The sequence below is a fragment of the Dendropsophus ebraccatus genome, chromosome 7, assembly GCF_027789765.1.
Source record: "Dendropsophus ebraccatus isolate aDenEbr1 chromosome 7, aDenEbr1.pat, whole genome shotgun sequence".
NCBI classification, from domain to species: domain Eukaryota; kingdom Metazoa; phylum Chordata; class Amphibia; order Anura; family Hylidae; genus Dendropsophus; species Dendropsophus ebraccatus.
This window is the reverse complement of record NC_091460.1, coordinates 101,764,887-101,786,803: the sequence shown is the minus strand read 5'-3', so window position 1 is coordinate 101,786,803 and position 21,917 is coordinate 101,764,887. Positions and strand designations below refer to the sequence as shown.

The 21,917-nt window shown below is 43.5% G+C and overlaps 1 protein-coding gene across 2 annotated transcripts in view; it reads right to left on the bottom strand.

Annotated features, from left to right (window-relative positions):
- Positions 1 to 21,512, bottom strand: part of MRPL1 (mitochondrial ribosomal protein L1) — a 40,438-nt gene extending 18,926 nt beyond the window's left edge. Inside the window, exons 1-6 of one of the 2 annotated variants that reach the window (XM_069976677.1) lie at positions 21,290 to 21,509; positions 19,099 to 19,219; positions 17,837 to 18,116; positions 16,879 to 16,962; positions 13,156 to 13,227; positions 12,337 to 12,448 (exon numbers count right to left, since the gene is read on the bottom strand). In XM_069976677.1, coding sequence (XP_069832778.1) covers positions 12,337 to 12,448; positions 13,156 to 13,227; positions 16,879 to 16,962; positions 17,837 to 18,116; positions 19,099 to 19,219; positions 21,290 to 21,320 — 700 coding nt within the window. In that variant the 5' untranslated portion in view covers positions 21,321 to 21,509. Of the gene's footprint in view, positions 1 to 12,336; positions 12,449 to 13,155; positions 13,228 to 16,878; positions 16,963 to 17,836; positions 18,117 to 19,098; positions 19,220 to 21,289 lie in introns of both variants that reach the window. The other variant, XM_069976678.1, reaches the window with a different exon arrangement.
- Positions 21,513 to 21,917: the final 405 nt, after the last annotated feature.

Here is a 21,917-nt window from a genome sequence, read left to right as displayed (position 1 = left end):
AATACACCACTTGCTGCAGGGCATCCAGCGGCTAACAAGTACTGGAAGACTTCAGATTTGTAAATACAAGTAATTCACAAATCTGTATAACTTTCTCTTACCAGTTGATTCAAAAGAAAAATATTTGTTGCTACCCCAGCCTCTGTTCAGAAACAATGCTAGCTACTGAGTATAAAAAGCTTTGGTAGCAAAAAAACAAACAGATCTGAGCTTTATGCTTTTATAAGTATCTTGGACTACTTAGTTAGGCTGAGGAAGAATCACAAGACTAGAATACTATTAAGTGTAACCATGATATTTATTGAGCACCACCTTTGTGACACCTACAACATTTTCATAAATGACAGAAGTAAAACAGAGAGTGGACAACAGTGCAGTCTACCAGCTACAGCTACCAGTCAGCAGCCACCACTATTAGTGGATATGTCCAATTTTTCGTAGCTTATTTACAGGAATAGCTGCATATAGCAATATTTCATATATGGAAATTCAGTGTACCACAAAACTAAAGATTAAAAACTGCTTCACTTTAACTACTAAGGTTTCTTTGCAACACTGAGCGCTTGAAGGAGAAGTTGGGCCAAGATAACAAATCAGCTGCAGTCAGGGGGGTGAGGGAACAGGCTGGCCAAGCCTGAATAGTGGATGTAGTAACCACCTATTATTCAGGCATCACAGAAATATCAAGGCGGGACACAAAGCACTACAAGAGTAAGGGGTTGGTGTCTAAACATACAATGGGAAGCTGAAAAAAGCCCACCATTGGAGCCCAGCACATAGACAGAAGTGGAAAAGACTGTTAGGGTATGTGCACACTACGGAATCCACATGAATAACTTACAGCGGAGTCCATGTGCACTCCCGCTTGAAGTTCCACCTGTACCATAGGCTCCATTCTACGCTCAGGCAGATTCTGCCCTCCACCGAAAGAATTAACATGTCTTAGGGCAGATGGCAGAATCTGCATGAGCACAGAATAGAGCCTATGGGATGGGCGGAACTTCAAGCGAAGGCAAGCGCGCGGGGGGCGGAGATGGGTGACGATAGTTGAACATGGTTCAATAGTGTGCACATACCCTTACTTGCCAGTCCTCTGAAGCAGGCAGCCTCAGTCTACTATAGCCTTTGCAGGGTAATAAATGTAAGCTTGCACGACCGCCTAGTAAAAGGGAATGTGTCATTAGAAAATGTTGTACTGTTTAAGTTCATATGTTAAAGGCAAAGTCATACAAAACATAAACATCAGCAGAAGACAGTGGGGTGCTAGAACATAATAAAGTATACTTATCTATTCCTGTTCCCCTGCAGCGCTGCCTTGCAGATTCTGTACAGCCTCCGGACTCCTGCAGCTCCAACAGCTAAAACGGCATGTGATCTTTTAATGGATTGCCCACTAAATGAATCAGTTACTGGGACGGGACACCGCTTCAGTAACTAAGGCTGGGTTCAGACTGCGTTTTTGCAATCCGTTTTTTTTTCATCCATTTTTTTTGCAAAAAACGGATGAAAAAAACGGATGCATTTGTGTGCATCTGTTTTGATCCGTTTTTCCACTGACTTCCATTGTAAAAAAAAATGGATCAAAACGGATGTTTTTTTTGACAGACACAAAAACGTAGCCGACACTACTTTTGTGTCCGTTAAAAAAAACTGATCTGTTTTGATCCGTTTTTTAACAATGGAAGTCAATGGAAAAACAGATGCACACAAATGCATTTGTTTTTTTCATCCATTCTTCATCCGTTTTTTTTTTGCAAAAAACAGATGAAAAAGAACGGATTGCAAAAACCCAGTGTGAACCTAGCCTAAGTGGGACGGGACACTGCTTCAGTGAGGCCGTGATGTTTTGGGAGCCGGGTACCTGACATACCCAGATGCTTGCCAAAAATAGGCAGCTGTCAAAGTGACCAGAGATCGGTGCTATGGAGGCATGGGAACGGGTATGCATACTTTCTTCATTATGTTTCCGCACCCCCTGCCTGCCATTTTTAAGTTTTGTGGGACTTCCTCTTTCAACCTTTTTTTTGTTGTATTTTTCAAATTTTTCATGATGTTATCTATATTTTAAAATAATTCTGATACCTTGCAGTTTTCATTTTCATCACTAGGCTTAGAATTGCCTATGGCCTATGAGGCATTCTTTAAAGCATATTACTAAATGCTATTAAAACAGCTCAGGCATGATGACAGCCCCATATTAGAAATAGATTAGAAAAAACAAAAACACATTCCAGTATTTGGCTCTACTTTTAAACAAGAACACTAGAAGGCTTTGCTGTTTCTGTTGCAATATCATATGACAAAGTTTTGGCATAAACATTGGCATAAAGTAAGATTACCAATAGGTGGTGAAAAGTTATAAAACAGTGTGTGAAAATTACAACAAATGACCTCAAAATACATAGTGGGAACTAGGACAGCCCCAAAACCTGAAGGATCTGGAGGAGATGTGAATGGAGGAGGGGGGCACAATCCCTGCTACAGTGTCTGCAAACCTGGTAAAGAACTCCAGGAACCTCTGTATATGCAAACAAAGGTTTCTGTTTTCTATTGTATCAAACACTTACTCATACTCATGTAATAAAATGCTAAATATTAATTTAAAAATCATACATTGTGATTTTCTTAATTTTTTTTAACAGATTCTATCGCTCTTAGTTAAAGTGTACCTAAAGTGTGTGTAATGGATAAGATAGATAATTGCCGGAGTACTCTTTTGAATGTACAACCTACAAAATCCAGCTACCCAGCACTCTTATACAACAATGAATATTTATTAATAAAAAGGCATGTACACTAAAATTACACATATATGCTGGAAAGGATGGAGGAGAACTACAAACACAGGTGTGACTGGAGGGGGCAACATCTTAAATGTAACTATTAATTGAATGATAAATAATACATACTGTCACAAAAAGATCTATGGAGAAAAGTACATTTTTTGTAATCTTTCTTTGCAAATGTGAATGTGGGGTTACATAGTATGGTTCAAAAAAGACACATGTTCTCCAAGTTCACAGGGTTGTTAGCAGTTTATAGTAAAGAGCTGTCAGGGATTCACCGAAACATGTGTTGGGTGAACAGGATGACTTGGTGGGGCACTGATGCTGTATCACATCTGCTACTATATTCTTACCTACTGCTTTTCTTTTTACTATTGTTATATTGTAGTTTTTGCACTATTTTTGTAATATGCATTTTTCTATAAACTACAAATAACCTGGCTGAACTTGATAGACATGTCTTTATTAAACCTTATTAAATATGTAACCCGACATGTACATTTATTTATACTGCAAGAAAACTCAAGCAAGTTTTGCTCTTCTCTAAGGAAATCTTTATATGTTCTGAAGAGAAACCAGAGTATCCAACATGCACATTTACAAAGAAACTGACATTACTCCTCTATGAAATGTACTTTTTTTAAAATCTTTTTGAGACAATATTTATTATTTACAAAATAATTTATGGTTAACATTTGAGTTGTTGCCCCTTCAGTCATTGTGGTCTTATTGTCCTCCTCCATCCTTTCCAGCATATGTGTAATTTTAGAGTATGCTGTTACAAGAAGATGACCTGGTGCCTTTATCCCATCTGAGCCTGTTATTTCCTGTCTGTGACCCCACCAATCCAGACACAATTGCTACTTACAATCTATGGAACATGCTTACCTTCTAAGCCAGCACTATCAAGAGTGGTGACAGGTTCTCTATAGAAAGAGCCAACTGGTAATATTGTAGGTGAATGTCTTTTAAAAGTCTTGGCCACTGATTCCCTGTATCAGAACAGCAGGTTTATGTAAGATTTATTTACATATATATATATATGTACCTGCTGTGCCCTGTACTGCAGTTAGAAGCCGCAAAGCCCCCCGTCCTTTGCTGTGCCATCCTTCAAGACATGAAGGAGCATGTTACATGCAAATAAGTTGACATCCTCCACTGTGCCTGTATAGACATGCGCAGGATTGACAAGCATGTCATATGCTCCTTCAGGGACAGCCACATCATGGACGGGATTGCTGTTCACACGGTCGTAAAGGATTGCACAGCAAGGGGGGCACTGCGGTTTCTAACTGCAGGCTACAATTTGCACAAGCTCATCGAAATTGGACAGTAGAAGATTGGAAAAACGTTGCCTGGTCTGATGAGTCTCGATTTCTGCTGCGACATTCGGATGTTAGGGTCAGAATTTTGCCTCAACAACATGAAAGCATGGATCCATCCTGCCTTGTATCAACGGTTCAGACTGGTGGCGGTGGTGTCATGGTGTGGGGAATATTTTCTTGGCACTCTTTGGGCCCCTTGGTACCAATTGAGCATCGTTGCAACGCCGCGGCGTATTGTTGCTGACCATGTCCATCCCTTTATGACCACAATGTACCCAACATCTGATGGCTACTTTCAGCAGGATGATGCGCCATGTCATAAAGCTAGAATCATCTCAGACTGGTTTCTTGAACATGACAATGAGTTCACTGTAATCAAATGGCCTCCAGTCACCAGATCTCAATCCAATAGAGCATCTTTGGGATGTGGTGGAACGGGAGATTCGCATCATGGATGTGCAGCCGACAAATCTGCGGCAACTGTGTGATGCCATCATGTCAATATGGACCAAAATCTCTGAGGAATGCTTCCAGCACCTTGTTGAATCTATGCCACGAAGAATTCAGGCAGTTCTGAAGGCAAAAGGGGGTCCAACCCGTTACTAGCATGGTAGGGATCTTCCCGGGGGATGGTGTGTTTGGACACAGGTCACAGCAGACTTGGACTTGTAAAATAACAGCTTGGCGTTTATTTGCAGCATAAAAAGTCCAGCAAACAGAAATACAGCAACACTGTGCTTTTAAGAACAAAACAAACAAAAAGGTCTTGCCCGTCTGGGCGCTTACTAACAGGTTAGCTCACCTATCTAACACTTATCACAGTGCGTCTTTCACCTGGATACCGCAGGGTATACATAAGCTCCAGCAGAGGCTTTATTCCCAGGTTGCTCCCAAACAGACACCCAGGCTGTTCACTCCTGGCTGAGAGCCCTCACCTGCATCTCTGTGGAGCTCTTACCTTCTCAGGCTGATTGCTCACCTGATGGCAAAACCCAAACTGGATCGGGGGGAGGGAATGGCAAGTCCCACTACCAAAACCTACCTGCCATTCCATGTAAATCCAGGCCCGGTAAAAATAAATAATAACTCAGCAGCATAGCACTGCTGAGCAACAGATCCCTCCTGGACTTACCATCTCACCGTGCGCATCAACCTAGGTGAGATGTACACCCCCTCGAACACATCTCCTGTGACCTGTCTACATATCCCCCCCCCCCTCTTTTTCAGACCGGAGGGCTGAGCGTTTCGTTCACACAGACAGTGTACCCTTGATAGGGCGTCAGCATTCGCCTGTAATTTCCCTGGCCTGTGTTCCACAGTGAAATTGAAGTTTTGTAGGGACAGAAACCATCTAGTCACCCTTGCGTTTTTCTCTTTGTTTAGCTTCATCCATGTTAGGGGGGGCATGGTCTGTCACTAACTTTAATTTCCTGCCTAGTAAGTAGTATCTCAGGGACTCTAGGGCCCACTTCACTGCCAGACATTCTCGCTCAACAATGGCGTAGTTCTTCTCGGCCGAGGATAGCTTTCTACTCAAGTACATCACCGGGTGCTCCTTGCCATTCACGACCTGTGAGGGGACCTGTGAGAGTCAGGGGTAACTAGCACAGGCTGTTGACACAAGGCACACTTAAGGCTTTGAAAAGCCTTCTCGGCCTCTGGAGTCCATGTCACCATTGCGGACTTCGCACCCTTTGTCAGGTCAGTTAGTGGGGCTGCAACTGAAGCAAAATTCGGCACAAACCTTCGGTAATAGCCCGTAATGCCCAGGAAAGCTCTGACCTGTTTCTTTGTGAGGGTTTGAGGCCAATTCTGTATTGCCTCAATTTTATTGAGTTGTGGTTTCACTAACCCCCTTCCAATAATGTAGCCCAAGTATTTGGCCTCCTCTAAGGCTAGTGCACACTTCTCTGCATTGATGGTTAACCCCGCATCACTTATGGCATCTAACACCGCCTGGACCTTACAGAGGTAACTTTCCCAATCCAGGCTAAAAATGACCACATCATTGAGGTAGGCAGCGGAGTAATCACGATGTGGTCGCAGAATCAAGTCCATCAACCTCTAAAAAGTGGCAGGGGCTCCATGTAACCCGAATGGCATCACTACGTATTGGAAGAGCCCATCGGGGGTGGAGAATGCAGTCTTCTCTTTAGCCTCAGGAGTGAGTGGGATCTGCCAGTAGCCCTTTGTGAGATCAAGGGTAGTTATGTACCTGGCATTACCCATCCTTTCTATCAACTCATCTACCCTGGGCATGGGGTAGGCATCGAACTTGGAGATATCATTTAACTTTCTAAAGTCATTACAGAACCTCCAAGTTCCATTGGGCTTTAGGATTAGCACAATCGGGCTGGACCACTCGCTCTGGGACACCTCAATGACTCCTAGGTCAAGCATACGTTTTACCTCAGATGATACCGCCTCCCTACGTGCTTCTGGTATCCTATAGGGCTTAAGGTTCACTCTGCTTCTAGGCTCAGTTTCAATATGATGACTAATGAGATGCGTACGCCCTGGGAGGTCAGTAAACTTGCCTTTATTTTTCTGCAGGAACTCCTTAGCTTCCTGCTTCTGGGACACTGATAGGGTGTCACCAATCCTGACCGGAGGGATTGGTGGTGACAGATGACCAACAGAGTTTGTCGCCACCAAGGATTCCCTGTCTTTCCAGGGCTTGATCAAGTTTACGTGATAAACTTGAAAAGGCTTCCTTCTACCGGGTTGGTGCACCTTGTAGTTGACCTCACTGATCTTCTCTACAATTTCATAGGGACCCTGCCACTTTGCTAAGAATTTGCTTTCTACCGTGGGAACAAGGGAGTACCCGGTCACCTGGGCTAAATGTCCTGATTCTTGCAGAACGATTGTAAATTCTGCTTTGGCCCTCTTGCGCCCTCTGGAGGTGTTCCCTTACTAGGGGCATTACAGTGGCTATACGGTCCTGCATTTGTGCTACATGCTCTATAACACTCTTGTATGGGGTGGACTCACTTTCCCATGTCTCTTTTGCTATATCCAACAAACCCCTAGGGTGACGACCATAGACTAATTCGAAGGGAGAGAACCCTGTGGATGCTTGGGGTACTTCCCTAATAGAAAACATCAGGTAAGGTAGTAAGTGATCCCAATCACGACCATCCTTTTCCACCACTTTTTTTAACATATGTTTCAGGGTTTTATTAAACCTCTCCACTAATCCATCTGTCTGGGAATGATATACAGAGGTACGTAGGTGTGAGATTTTAAACAGTTTGCATAGCTCTTTCATCACTTTTGACATAAATGGTGTACCTTGGTCAGTCAAGATTTCCTTGGGGATCCCCACCCTGAAAAACATATAAAACAATTCCCGTGCAATTGTTTTAGAGGCAGTGTTTCTTAGGGGTACAGCCTCAGGATAGCGGGTCGCGTAGTCTAATACAACTAGAATGTACTGGTGACCCCTAGCCGACTTTACAATGGGACCCACCAAGTCCATTGCGATCCGGTCAAAAGGTACCTCTATGATGGGGAGTGGGACCAAAGGACTGCGAAAATGCGACACTGGAGCGCTAAGCTGACATGTGGGGCATGACTCACAGTATTTTTTTATGTCAGCATAAATTGCAGGCCAATAAAACCTCTGGAGGACTCTCTCCTGCGTTTTATCCGTCCCCAAGTGGCCCCCAAGGACATGATTATGGGCCATGTTGAGTACCTGACGCCGGTACGGCTTAGGTACCAGAAGCTGTTCCACAACCTCATCATTAATCTTAGTGACTCTATAGAAGAGATCATTAGTCATAGAAAAATGTGGAAATCTTTTTTAAGCCTCTGGTTCCTGAGGTACCCCATTCATAACAGCGACCTGCTCTTTTGCATTTTTGAGAGTGGGTCCTGTAATTGTGCAGTACCAAAATTATCCCTAGACACCTCTAAGTCTGGAACATTCTGCTCAGTGGGAGAAGCCTCTTCCTCACCAGCCAGGATCTGCAAAGGAAAAGCATCATTTTCATCCTGTACATTTTTATCATTTACCGTGGGTAATGCAATAGACTTAGGGGTCTCCTCACTTCTTTCAGAGGATTGTTGTTTTCCCCATAGAGCCCAGAACAATGGAAAATCACGCCCCAATATCACATTATGCATAAGGTTTTTAACCACACCCACTTCATACTGTACAGCGCCTAGTTCAGTCCCGACATTAGCCAGCACTATAGGGTAAACCTTTGCATCACCATGTATGCACACCACACTCATATGTCTTGCTGGCACAAAGTCCCCAGCCACCAGACTGGCATGCACCAAGGTGACAAGGCTCCCTGAGTCCAGCAACGCCTTAACAGGGAAGTTATTGACAGTAATGTGGCAGACTTGCGGTTCAGTCTCTAGTCCAGTGACCGCAACAAAAGACGGTTCCGCAAATAGGGACTGACGCCGGCTAGCGTCACACTCCATGGGCTCAGTGGTAAGAGGGCAATGGGCAGACACATGTCCCGTCTCATGGCATCTCCAGCACTGGATAGGGCCTGGTCTCCTTGGCAGGGAGTCCTTTTTAGGGCCACTTAGCCATCGGGGACCATCACCAATCTTTTGCCCCTGAGACACCTTCTGAGCGCTCTTCCCTCTATCAGCACCCCTCCACACTCCCCCAATAGATGGAAGTCTCTTACCAGCTGACGGCACAAATCTGGCACTCCGGGGAGGTGAAGGTGCTGCAGGAACATCACGGAGGTAGTCCTCAGTCGCCTGGAACCTCTCCACAAGGTTGACAAGTTCGTCGGCACTCTTAGGGTCGCCTTGTCCCACCAATCGTTGCAGATCAGCAGGAAGTGCGCGAAGGTAGCGATCCATCACGACCCTCTCTAGGATCTGGGCAGGAGTAGAGGTGTCTGGCTCCAACCATTTTCTTGCCAGGTGAATCAGGTCATACATCTGGGACCTCGCTGACTTGTCCAGACTGTAGCTCCAGTTGCGTACCCTCCGGTCACGGACAGCAGCAGTAACTCCTAGTCGGGCGAGTATCTCTGCTCTTAGCCGAGGATAGTCCTTGACCTCTTGCTCACTGAGGTCATAATAGGCCTTTTGAGGTTTGCCTGTTAAATAGGGAGCAATGACCTCTGCCCACTCAGTGGAGGGTAACTTTTCTCGCTCAGCCACACGCTCAAAGACAGTTAAGTAGGCCTCAATATCGTCATCAGCAGTCATCTTTTGCAGCGCACGCTGCACAGCTCTTCTCACAGACAAAGTCTCTGGCGCAGCTGCTGCCACCGGCTGTGGATTAGCACCTGCAGACGCCTCTTGCTTTGCTATCAGGTGCTCAATAAGTTTCTGTTGTTGAGCCATCGCTTGCTCATGGCGCAGGTTAGCGTCTGTTAGAGCCTGTTGTTGCAGCCAATGCCTGTTCATGGCGCAGGTTAGCGGCCATCTGAGCTTGCATGAATTGCTTCATCATCTCCTCCATGTTGCTTGACTGTTTTTGGAGTGAAGCAGCAGTCTTCACCCAGGACATAAGCAGCTGTAGCCAAGTTGATGCACACCGTTGCCCCTAGCAACCGTTTTGCCCGCTCCGCAGCACCAATTGTAGGGATCTTCCCGGGGGATGGTGTGTTTGGACACAGGTCACAGCAGACTTGGACTTGTAAAATAACAGCTTGGCGTTTATTTGCAGCATAAACAGTCCAGCAAACAGAAATACAGCAACACTGTGCTTTTAAGAACAAAACAAACAAAAAGGTCTTGCCCGTCTGGGCGCTTACTAACAGGTTAGCTCACCTATCTAACACTTATCACAGTGCGTCTTTCACCTGGATACCGCAGGGTATACATAAGCTCCAGCAGAGGCTTTATTCCCAGGTTACTCCCAAACAGACACCCAGGCTGATCACTCCTGGCTGAGAGCCCTCACCTGCATCTCTGTGGAGCTCTTACCTTCTCAGGCTGATTGCTCACCTGATGGCAAAACCCAAACTGGATCGGGGGGAGGGAATGGCAAGTCCCACTACCAAAACCTACCTGCCGTTCCATGTAAATCCAGGCCCGGTTAAAATAAATAATAACTCAGCAGCATAGCACTGCTAAGCAACAGATCCCTCCTGGACTTACCATCTCACCGTGCGCATCAACCTAGGTGAGATGTACACCCCCTCGAACACATCTCCTGTGACCTGTCTACAATATATATATATATATATATATATATATTATATATATATATATATATCTATATATATGTGTGTGTGTGTGTGTGTTTGTATCTGTGCAAATATTCAGTGTAAAAAAGAACCCAACACCACTGCCTCTCTGTAATACAAATAATTCCAGTAATTCTTTGCAGCCTTCAATCTTGCCAAGAAACCTGTTTAGTTCAGTCTTGTTGCCATTGTTACCGTTATTTTCAGTTTATACTTTGATGGCCCATTTACTCGTATAGGATCTGCAGCAAATTTGAGGTCAGAGATTTGATGCTGCAGATATAAATGATGAAACACAGCATCAAATCTGTGACATCAGAACTGCTGCATTTCCTGTACATGTGAATACACCCTGATTAAAGGGGTATGCTATCTCATTGCAGCTAATATATTTATACTTGTAGGATTTGTCAAGTTAAAGGAGACCTGTCACCCCCGTGCCGGGGTGACAGGCTCCCGACCCCCAGCTAGATCCCCTTATACAGACCTCATCTCGCCGAGTCCCGCTCCTGGAGCCGGTCCCAGGACAGAGATATCCCGGTCAGAAGCCGGCGCGCGTGCTGTGGAGATAGGTCCAGCGTCCATAGAGAATGAATGGAGCCGTGCGCACGCTGAGATGAGTCCAGCTCCATTCATTCTCTATGGACGCTGGACCTATCATCACAGCGCGCGCCAGCTTCTGACAAGGATGTCTCCGTCCCGGGACCGTCTCCAGGAGCGGGACTCGGCGAGATGAGGTCAGTATAAGGGGATCTAGCTGGGGGTCGGGAGCCTGTCACCCCGGCACGGGGGTGACAGGTCCTCTTTAAATATTTTAATATTTAAACATACTGATATGTTGACCCTTCCCTACCATTGTTAATAGCTTGTTGTCTTAGTTACCAACCAACCACCTCTCTGCTTTAAAAGCAATGGTGTGGCTAAAATATATATTATACAGTATATATACATACTATGGGGAGATTTATCAAACATGGTGTAAAGTGAGACTGGCCCAGTTGCCCCTAGCAACCAGTTTCCACTTTTCATTTCTCACAGACTCTTTGGAAAATGAAAGGTGGAATTTGATTGGTTGCTAGGGGCCACTAAGATAGTATCACCTTATACCATGTTTGATTAATCTCCCTCTATATCTCTATTCATCTACATTAACGCTACAGTGTAAATTTACACCAACCAGACCACTGCTTTTTAGAGTCTCTAACCTAGACAATGAGAGGGAGGGGAAAATAGGCATATCAGGAAGGTAACTTTGCTAAATATTTGCAAAAAATATTTTTCTTGCCAAGCCCTACATGTTTAAAGGGGAACTTGAGATAGGAAAAATTATTTTATATTAAAAGTACATTAAAAGTTATATAGATGTGTTTATACAATGTATTACCATATCTGTTCGGTTCTGCCACACTGGTAGCTGATTGAAATCTGGGAAGTAAAGAAAAATTACCTCTGTGCCAATCCATTCCTGCTACCTCTGCTCTCCCCTCAGGAGACAGATTCCATGCCTCTTACCAAAAAATAAAAAGTTCCAACAGCACCTTGGAGACACTCCGAGTATGACCACAGGGTAGAAAATTGGGAGGCACGCAGAAAGGCTCACAATCCTTGGTATGAGCACTGGTTGAAATCAAAGAAATGAATTCCCACAGCATCCAAAATGCAGAAAAAGAGTGTGTTTATTCACACATAAGGGTACAAAATTGCAACGTTTCGGCCATAGGCCATGCTTGACAAAGGCCTATGGCCGAAACGTTGCAATTTTGTGCCCTGATGTGTGAATAAACACACTCTTTTTCTGCATTTTGGATGCTGTGGGAATTCATTTCTTAGATTCCATGCCTCTGTCTCACACTGAGTTTGTTTGCTGAGCACAGGCTGATGATACATACAGAGGGTAGGGTGTGATGCCACAGGAAGCCACCCCCTCCAGCCTAAACCTGAGCAGGCAAGGAGTGACAAATGCAGGTGCTGCAATTTGTGCGAAAATCTGCAGTAAAATTAGGGCTATGTTCACACATGCTGGAATCTCATTGCATTATTGTTCGTTACCTCTTTTTGTTTTGGGGAATTTTTTCCTCAGCTTATTCTTTAGGATATTCAGTTTGGCAACAATGTCGGGTGTTGCTATGTAGAAATCTGCCTCTATTTCATCATTCAGAATCTGCAACGTCAACATTTTTTACATTGGTTAGAACAGGTCTTAAATGTAGTCAGTGCTAATTTCTGCAAGAAAGTGAACTAAGAGTGAAACTTATGTATACATCTACAAAAAAAGAAACATATAAATTTATATTGTAAATAAACAGAATATTAAAAGGCAATCAGAGTATTGGTTTAATGGTTTGGATTCAGTTAGAATATGTGCTACAATGGGAAGCATATGTGAATTATTAACAGTGAACAAGCCTGCCAGGAGGTAAAGCTATTAAAAACAGCAATTCACTCACTCATAAAAAAGCATCTTATGGATGTGTTATTAATGTGGGGAGTGTTTTTTTTACTACCTTACTCCAGATTTCAATACTATGAAGACGCTGGTAAAGGCCCTGAATGAACACTACATTTTAATGTACCACTAGATTGAGTCAATAAAGATTTCTATAGAAACTGATCAGCACCGCCGCACAGATTGTAAAGGTGCCGTCTGTTCCTCATACCGCTGCCTGGTTCTGCTCCTCCAGTTTGTTTATCTGTATATATGCTAGGGCGGGGTGCACTGGGGGCACTGTACAGCCTGCAATACCCAAAAGCAAAATGGGCAACAGTTCAACTATATGTCATTTATTGTGTGTTCAGTGTACATAGCATAGAAGCCACTGTGCAGAATGTTATGCATGGCAGCAATGAATAAGACATGAAACGTGATACCTGAGGGATAAGCTCAATCCCTCCAACAAATGCAGCTCCATTCTGTTTTGCAATTTCAGCTTCTTCAGCTTTCTGCAGAGAGAAAAAAAACAGTGTGAAACATACATTGACTGATGCAAGTAAAACACTTAGCATAACAGTGATAACATTGGGGTGGAATTATTAACACTGTACGATCAAGGTCAGATGTGAAATTGAAGCACATTAATATGCTGCTCTCAAACACAGCGCGTAAAGGAAACCTATTGTTTCTATTTCTTGCTATGAGCTGCAGACAGCATAGAATTATCTGCTGGACATGTTGCTGTCATAAAACCATTCTTTTCCTTACAATTCTCATACCAACATTCAGAGTTCAACAAAAGAAAGTCAACCAAGGAAGCGGCGGATAACATTCCCAGTGGCAGCTGTACTCAGCTTTCAATACAAGACTATATCACACCCTTCTCCTTGCAATGAGCCACACACAAAATATTCTGTTCATTCACTGAATGTGCTATTCATGTTTTTCAGTAGTAGGTTCTAGATTGCATCCACCAACCAGGATAGTGTTCCTGCTACTAAGCCTTAATATAGAGCTGTGAGGCTGGCAGCTTAGACATCACAATATATGTAAGATATATTGGATGATTTTATACATCCCAACCTTTTGGAGAGACTCCTTTAACTCAGCTACGTTACAAATAGGGAACAACGACAATAGGTGTTATAACATCTAAAACTGGCAATATTCAGGATATGTCGGAAATTTGTCACAATGAAAGTTTTCTTGCAGCCAGAGTATAAACTGTATACATTGGATACATTGCATTTGTAAAGTCTTCAAATTCTCACATTTTGTTATGGTACAGCCTTGTGTTAATCAAGTTTTTGTTCAATGTTCAGCACCATAATTAGAATGTAAAATGACAGAAATGTGTATTTCCCTTCAAAAGGAAAACCAAAATACGGCATTAAACCCTTTAATGACAGAGCCAATTTTTATTTTTGCATGTTAGTTTTTTACTCTTCGCGTTTTAAAGACCATAGCGCTTGAATTTTTCCACCTACAGACCCACATGAACCGCTATTTTATTTTACTTTATGACAGACTTCATTTTTCCATGAAATATGCTGCAAAAATGAAAATAATTTATTTGAGCTGTGAAATTGGGAAAAAAAACAAAATGCATATTTCTTCATGGGGGGGGGGGGGGGGAGTTATGTTTAACTGACATGTTTTCTATGTTCATCAAGTGCGATTACAACGATTGCCACTTGATATAACTTATTTTATTTTTTTAAATGAAGTGTTTTTAAAATTGCTCTATTACCAGCTTTATGCTGCTTTTATTTTTTGGTCTATAAGGCTGTGTGATCTGTTCTTTCTATTGGTACCTTGCTTGCTTATATGCAACTTTTTGATCACTTTTTATTACAATTTTTCTAGATTTGACAATACCAAAAAGCAAAAATTTTGCACTTTGAACTTTTTTTTGGCACTTACGCCTTTTACCATGCAAGATCACGAATGCCATAATTTAATAGTTTGGTGATTCGGCACGCAGTGATACCAAATATATTTATATTATTTATGTATTTTTATTTATAAAATGAGAAAAGGGGGGTGATTTAAACTTTTATTATGGAATGAGAATTTTTATTAATGAAACATCTTTATTTTTTTTTCCCATGCACTGTCTCTGGAACTGTTATTCAAGTATTGTATTGTCCCCCAAAAGTTATACAAATTACCAATATACACTTACTACAGGAAATGCACATAAAGGGCTTTGTTTCCTGCACTTACTACTGCAACAAAGCTTCACTTCCTGGATAACATGGTGATGTCACTTCCTGGGTTAAATGGTGATGTCACGACCCGACTCCTAGAGCTGTGCGGGCTGTGGCTGCTGGAGAGGATGATGGCAGGGGGACACTGAGGGTCACTGAGCATTCCTCTGCCATCATCCTCTCCAGCAGCCACAGCCCGGACAGCTCTGGGAGTCGGGTCGTGACATCACCATTTTATCCAGGAAGTGAAGCCTTGATGCAGTAGTAAGTTCAGGGAAAAAACACTTTATATGCATTTCCCGTAATTAAGTGCATATTGGTAATTTGTATAACTTTTGAGAGGCAATACAATACTTTAGTTAAAATTTTCGCCGGACTTCTTATTTAAGAATCATATGAATATGTTTGCTCCATTAATCTTTCCTTCAACCCTGACCAGTCTTCCTATCCCAGATGATATAAAACACCCACACAGAATAATGATGCCCCCTCCGGGCTTCACTATAGGCATGGTAATGGTCAGGTGATAAGCAGTAATTTGAGCTCAAAGAGTTTAATCTTGGTTTTCCCACAACAGAGAATTTTATTCCTCACATTCCGAGAGTCCTTAGGTGCTTGTCTGCAAATACCATCCAGGCTTTCAAATGTCTTTTACTGAGCAGAGGCTTTCTTTCTGGCCACAGATTCGTTGAGGCTACTGTGATGGTTGACCTCCTGGAAGTTTTTCCTATACGCACATAGGATCTTTGAAGCTCAGCCACAGTGACCAATGAGTATTTTTTTTTTTTATTCTCTTTATTTATTTATCCGCAGAGAAGAACAACCAATTCCAGATACAGGGAGAAAACAATAGTCCAAACATAATGATACATAGAAATGTCAAACATGAAAATGCTAGTACAGCACAAATATGGACCAGAGGACATCTGCTGCAAACCCCGGGTTGTTCCCTCAGGGGGTAGTTTTATATGGTATGTGGTCTAAAGAGGGCCAAAGTACTGAAGTCAGCACAGAGTGGGGATTGTGGGACAAGAAGTTGGTGGAGAAAAGAGTGCAGTAGTAACATGGTAAGAGGAAGATACAGTGACAACAGACAAGGCAATCAAAGAGACACAGATGGGAACCCCCCCCCCACACACACACACGCACACACACACACACACACACACACACACAAACAACAACAAAATAATTTTGGGTGGATAGCACAGCGGGCAAGGGATAAGAAATGGGAGGGGAGGAAACACTGCAAAGTAGGCAGGTTGGTTCACAATGGCAAGCACTGTGGTCAATGGAATCCAGAGTTTATGTCGCAGAGGCGTCGTGATCCTCTGCTGCCCCAGGAGAGAAGCGTATTCTCAGGTAATTTAGCGTTCTATCCAGTGGAAACAAATCTCAAGAGAACTTGATTTCATGCCATGTGGAGGTTAAATCCTCCATTTTTATAATGTAATTTACTCTGGTAAATGCATGACTGAGCATCCACTACCAAAAATCTAAGCAGTGACTTGGCATAGGCTTTAGACGTGAATATAGAGTACTCTAGGATAAATAAAGCTGAAATTAGGTCCATAGTCAGTCAAGTGAGCACACGGATGACCCTCATGACCTCTTACCGGAAGGTTTTGATAGTCCTAAAAGATGTGGAATAATGTCCGCACCAAAAAGCTGCATCTTCAACACATAGGGACTGCCTCAGTCCAAATAGTGAGCAGCCTAGAGGGCGTCTGGTACACCAATGAAATCTTGGTCAACTCTTTTACCAAGGCCTTTTCCCCCTGATTACAATGTTTGGTGGGATGGCCAGTTCTAGGAAGAGTCCTAGTTGTTTCAACCTTATTCCATTTAAAGGAAATCTGTCAGGTCCGTACCAGCTACAGAGCTACACAATAAAGGCAGACAGGCGATAGGGACCATGGCACACATACATACAAATGTACTTAAACTTACCTCTGTAAATACTAACACCTTATTTGGTTCCTTTACGAAAGGGAATGGCAAGTGAAGGTAGCCAACAAATGGATCCACTTTTTTCTAAAATTACATTTACAAAAAATCAATACTAAATATTGAGGGTTAGTTTTCAAATAAGGTTTAAAGGGGTCGTCTGACACTTAAAAATAAGAAATAAAAAAAATAACTTTACACTGGAGGGAAAAAAAGTCTTTTTCTATGGTATAGAAGAAAAGACCAAAATATAAAAGGTATCATGTTTCTCCTTGCCCAAACAGCTATCTAACAGTGTCAGCAGTTTGGAACATAAATTACAGCTGACAGATTCCCTTTTAGGGTGGGTTTACTCGTACAGGATCGCAACGGATTTCACTCTGTGGGTTCTGCTGTGATCCTGTATGGATTTACATACTCACAAAGGATTTTTCATTCCGATGAGAGTATATAAAGCCCCGTCCCCCTTTACCCGTCTGCACTCCGGCCAGCTTCTGTGGCTCCCAGCTCCCTGATGTCCAATTAGCCAGTCGGCTCAATAATCAGCCCGAGTAAAAGTAACAACGATCAGCCAAGGAGCGGGCAATTACGGCCAATAACAACAGATTTAAATGGCCGCACGAACAAGACAATGATTGTTCATGCGGCCCTGCCACTCGATTTCTCCTGGCTTCAGAAGGCACTGCAGACGAGTGCTGATCTTGGCTGATCGGCGCTAATTCGAGGTTGCGGATGGCTAAAGGTGCTTTAATGTAAAAAGGACCCTAATGCATGTAAAAGAAATAATGTAATAATAAAAATGTGACTTGTGCGAGTATGTGTGTATGCAGAAACAAGCCACTGAAATGGCATACATCATAAATCTAGGTCACTTCTTGGGAGAAATGTTTTGCATGCTTTGAAATGCAGAAGAAAAGTAAAAGGACAGGCCTATGTCGTACAAACATCCCACGCTATTCACCTTTTTCTCCAGCTTCATATCCAGTTTGAGTTCCACATATACGGCCTGTGCAGGGTAAGTGAAATCCAACTCCTGGAACGTTTTAAGCATCTGTATTGCAGTTTCTGGCTCAAGCGTTGGTTTAGGGTAGTAGCGGGCCACATACACATCATCACTGGGTTTCCATGCCGTTAAGCCAAAAGGTTTAGGACGATCTATGTCCTTTCTTTTCTCTGCAAGTTGCTCCTTGGTTAATCTTTTAGTAACTGGCTCTTTACTGGCTTTCTTTTCTTTAATAAATCTGTAAGAGACAAAGCACTGTATAATTCTATGACACTGACTACATTCAAGGATTTTAACAAGGGCAAATAACAAATTAAAAGAAAATGCGGAAAAGAACAAGGACGTTATTACCAGCGATGAAGTCAGAAGGTAAAGAGCTTCTGAGGCATATCAGCAGGTTCATTGGGCAGAACCTGCTGATAGTGCCACTTTAATACAGTATAGAGGCAGAACAAAGAGACAGGAATAAATACAGAAATGTAGATATTTAAAGAGGTTATCCATCTTCAGAAATACATGGCACAATTTACACCTGCAATCAAGCATTTTGTAAGGGTCCACTTAAATAGAAAGATTATCTGACAGATTATCTGCCAAAGATCAGGATGGATTTGGAAAGAGGAAAAATCTCAGTCTTTCCTTTATGATCTGATCTCTGTTTATAGTCTGTTTCTGGCTTTGGCTTCAAATCTTTGGCAGATAATCTGTCAGATAATATTTCTATGTAAGTGGACCCTAATTTACTTCTATTTAAATCTTTCGGTATTTATCAGCTGCTGTATGTCCTGCAGGAAGTAGTGTATTCTTTCCAGTCAGACACAGTGCTTTCTGCTGCCACCTCTGCCCATGTCAGTGGCATATAACTTTCTGAAACCAGTTAATTTGAAAGACAAGAAACTAGGAGTTCCCCTTTAAGGGTCATTTGCATAGTCACAAATTAAATTCAGAGCCTTTCCTGAATCATTGGGTCTCCCACTGCTGAATCATTGGGTCTACTTGGGTCTCCCACTACATTTTGTCATTGCCAGTAGCTGCAGCTCTAACGTCACCTGAAACGACAGCCACAGCCAATGATTCACGAACACAGTCACATGGGTGTAGATGAGACATCATAACAATTCAATGGAAACAAAGTACAGTAAAGAACTGCTGTAGAGCGAGGCATAAACTTTGCCAAAAACCATTCTATTACTATAAGAGATAATAATCATCCAACTTACTTTTTAACAACAGCTGATTCAGCAGCATAAAATCTTACAGTAACCTGACTTCTGTTAGGAAAGGAGGAAGGTAGGCCAATGAAACTAGTCTTGAACACATGCCTATGACAACCATGGATAACTGAAAAACAATAGCATAAAAAATTAGTTGTCACAAACTGTACTGACATCAGGATGTTTTGCTTGGTTTACCACATACAGAAAGTGGTGTGGTACAGTCTACAGCAGTGCTTCTCAAATTCTTTCTACTGGAGCCTTATACCAAGGCAAGGCAATGGCTGGGCCTCACCAGACTGACCAAGAGGGCGCCTGGACCTCACCATCTGTGGTGAAAATCCATTTACAAGCTGCAAATAATGCTAGGGCTAGCTTTCACCTGGCTCCCAAGCTCTATATGCTAATAAAGCAAGTACCAAATAAAATAATAATGTTGCTAAAATGGAGATTTTTGCAAACAGCAAAAGGACTGTGCAGATTATAGTTACTTTTGTAAAAAAACTGGCTCCCCAGCTGGGCCTCACCCAAAACTGGGGGGCGCCTCACAGTTTGAGAAGCACTGCTCTACAGCTTCCTGGTTCCCCCCTACGTCCCAAGACCATACTATGGGGGACATTTATTAAGACTAAAATTAGGCCCTGTCCTCATCCACCCAGCTGGATTTTTTTAAATAGGTGCACACCTCTTAGGTAAATCTGGTAAAACCTGCAGCTTCAGCACGGCTGGCGGGTGCAGAAACCTACACCTAAGTAGGTCTAGATTTCTGCCGTGATTTAAGCCTCGTGGCAGGCATAAATCACAGTAAAGCAGGCGCAGGGGGAAGCCCAGCCTCCTCCCCGCCTGCCCATCAGGTGAGCGGGCTGTGCATCCCAGTAAAATCTGCGCCTTTTCTGTGGCATATGCCTCATCTTCTGATGTCTCAGGAGATTTAGCTGTATCATGTCTCTGAGCTCAAGCCCTATCTCCAGTCTACATCATCATCTCCCTGTCATGTACATATATATCTTTATAGCATGCTGGCTTGTGCAGAACAATGCTGCAGGCAGGGAATAATACAGCTGCTATTGCAAACTTGGTGTGTGGAGAGATACTGTAGTCTGCTCTGTAGAGAAATGTTCTGCAGCAGACTAAGAGGGGGGATCAGCAGGAATGCAGAGACTCGAAGGCAAAGCAGGCAGTGTTTTTTTTTGTGTTCTATAAAATAAGCATATAGAACCCAAAAGAAGGCACAAGGTGACTATGTTCTGCCATTGAAATAATTGGAGCTCACAGCAGCGTGCCACAGTTTCGGTGTACGATAGACATGAGAGCAACTAGTCTGATTGTTTGGCATTTGATTAAGGCGACTGTACCACTAGCTACATTGCTTTGGGTTTTTTACATAAATAGACTGGCGCCAGAGTGGGGATGGCAGAGGCGCAGTCCCACGCACAGCATTGGTCTATTCCCGAGGACCAGCCCGACCTGAAGCAGTGGAGGTGGGTCAGGCTGCCCCCAGTGTGACAATCTCACCTCCTCTCTGTAATGTGGCTCCATTGATTTTAATGGAGCTGCATCACAGAGGGGGTCTTGTCACACTGGGGGCTAGCGGGCCCGCCTCCAGTGGTTTGTCTCCGGCCAGTGCTTGGGATTCGGGAATAGACTGATGCCCTGGAGCCCTAGGGAGTCCAGGAAAACATGGAAACAGCCATAGGCCCAGTATGCCATAAATTGTATCCATGTTATTCTGGCAGCATCTTCTGAAGCTGCAGGCACCCAAATGGTTTGACAGGTCCAAACACCACTAAATGTGACACCTGAATATGTGACCTCTAGGACCCCTGGAGAGCACAGGGTCAGCTTGTCCCTTGCACACAACCACTACTGTCCATACTGTTTATTGTCATTGAAATCCCCCTATGGTTGTCACAGTGTCTCTAGGAATCAGGTATACACTGATCTCCATATGATGGGCCACTAACCACATGGAAGGCAGAATTAGGGGCTGCACCTCTGCTGCCCAAGAACAGACAGACATTGCTCGTTTCAACAAACTTTATTAGAAAGAAAACCTGGACAACCCCCGTGACAGTAGTCTAGCAGAGCGGAAGGAGCGTCTGTAACGGAGCAGTGACGGCGGACAGAAGCCTGACAGGAGGGACATCACACATCATAGTCACCACGTCCTATCACCCGTATAGAGCCCATCACTGACCTGTACGGAGACTGCACATGGGGGCAGCCATGACCTACACAGGAGGCGTGTGTACGGAGGAAGAGGCGGGGCAGGGGCCGGGCTGCTGTGCGGAAGAGAAGGCGGGGGCTGCTGAGCTGATTGACGCATTAGAAAAGCCGCATGTCGTACAGGAGCAGTGTGTGTGGCTGTGATGCTGTGTGAGGGGAGGGGGGTCGTCTAAGATGACCACTAGGTCCATACACACATCTCCACACACAGTACAGTAAGAATGGCCTTTATTGCCTATAGTAACCAATCACAGCTCAGCTTTTATTTTACCCGAGCTCGTGAATATTTGAAATCGAAGCTGTGATTGGTTGCTATGGGCAACAACTACTTACTGTAAACACTGCTTGATGAAGCCCCCACAATGTTATATGACAGTCCATAGGAGTGACTATAAAAAATACCTCATAAAAGGTTCACCTGGCCCCAAGGTAATAAGCTGCTGTGCTGTGAGAAATGCTGCAAAAAAACCCGCAGAACATAGAGATCACAAAAAGCTGTCTAAGGGCGGGTTCATACTGAGGAATCCTTGCGGATAAACTATGTGGAATTCCACAGTATGTCCGCGCGCCTTTCCGCCGGCTTCATAGACACCATTCTA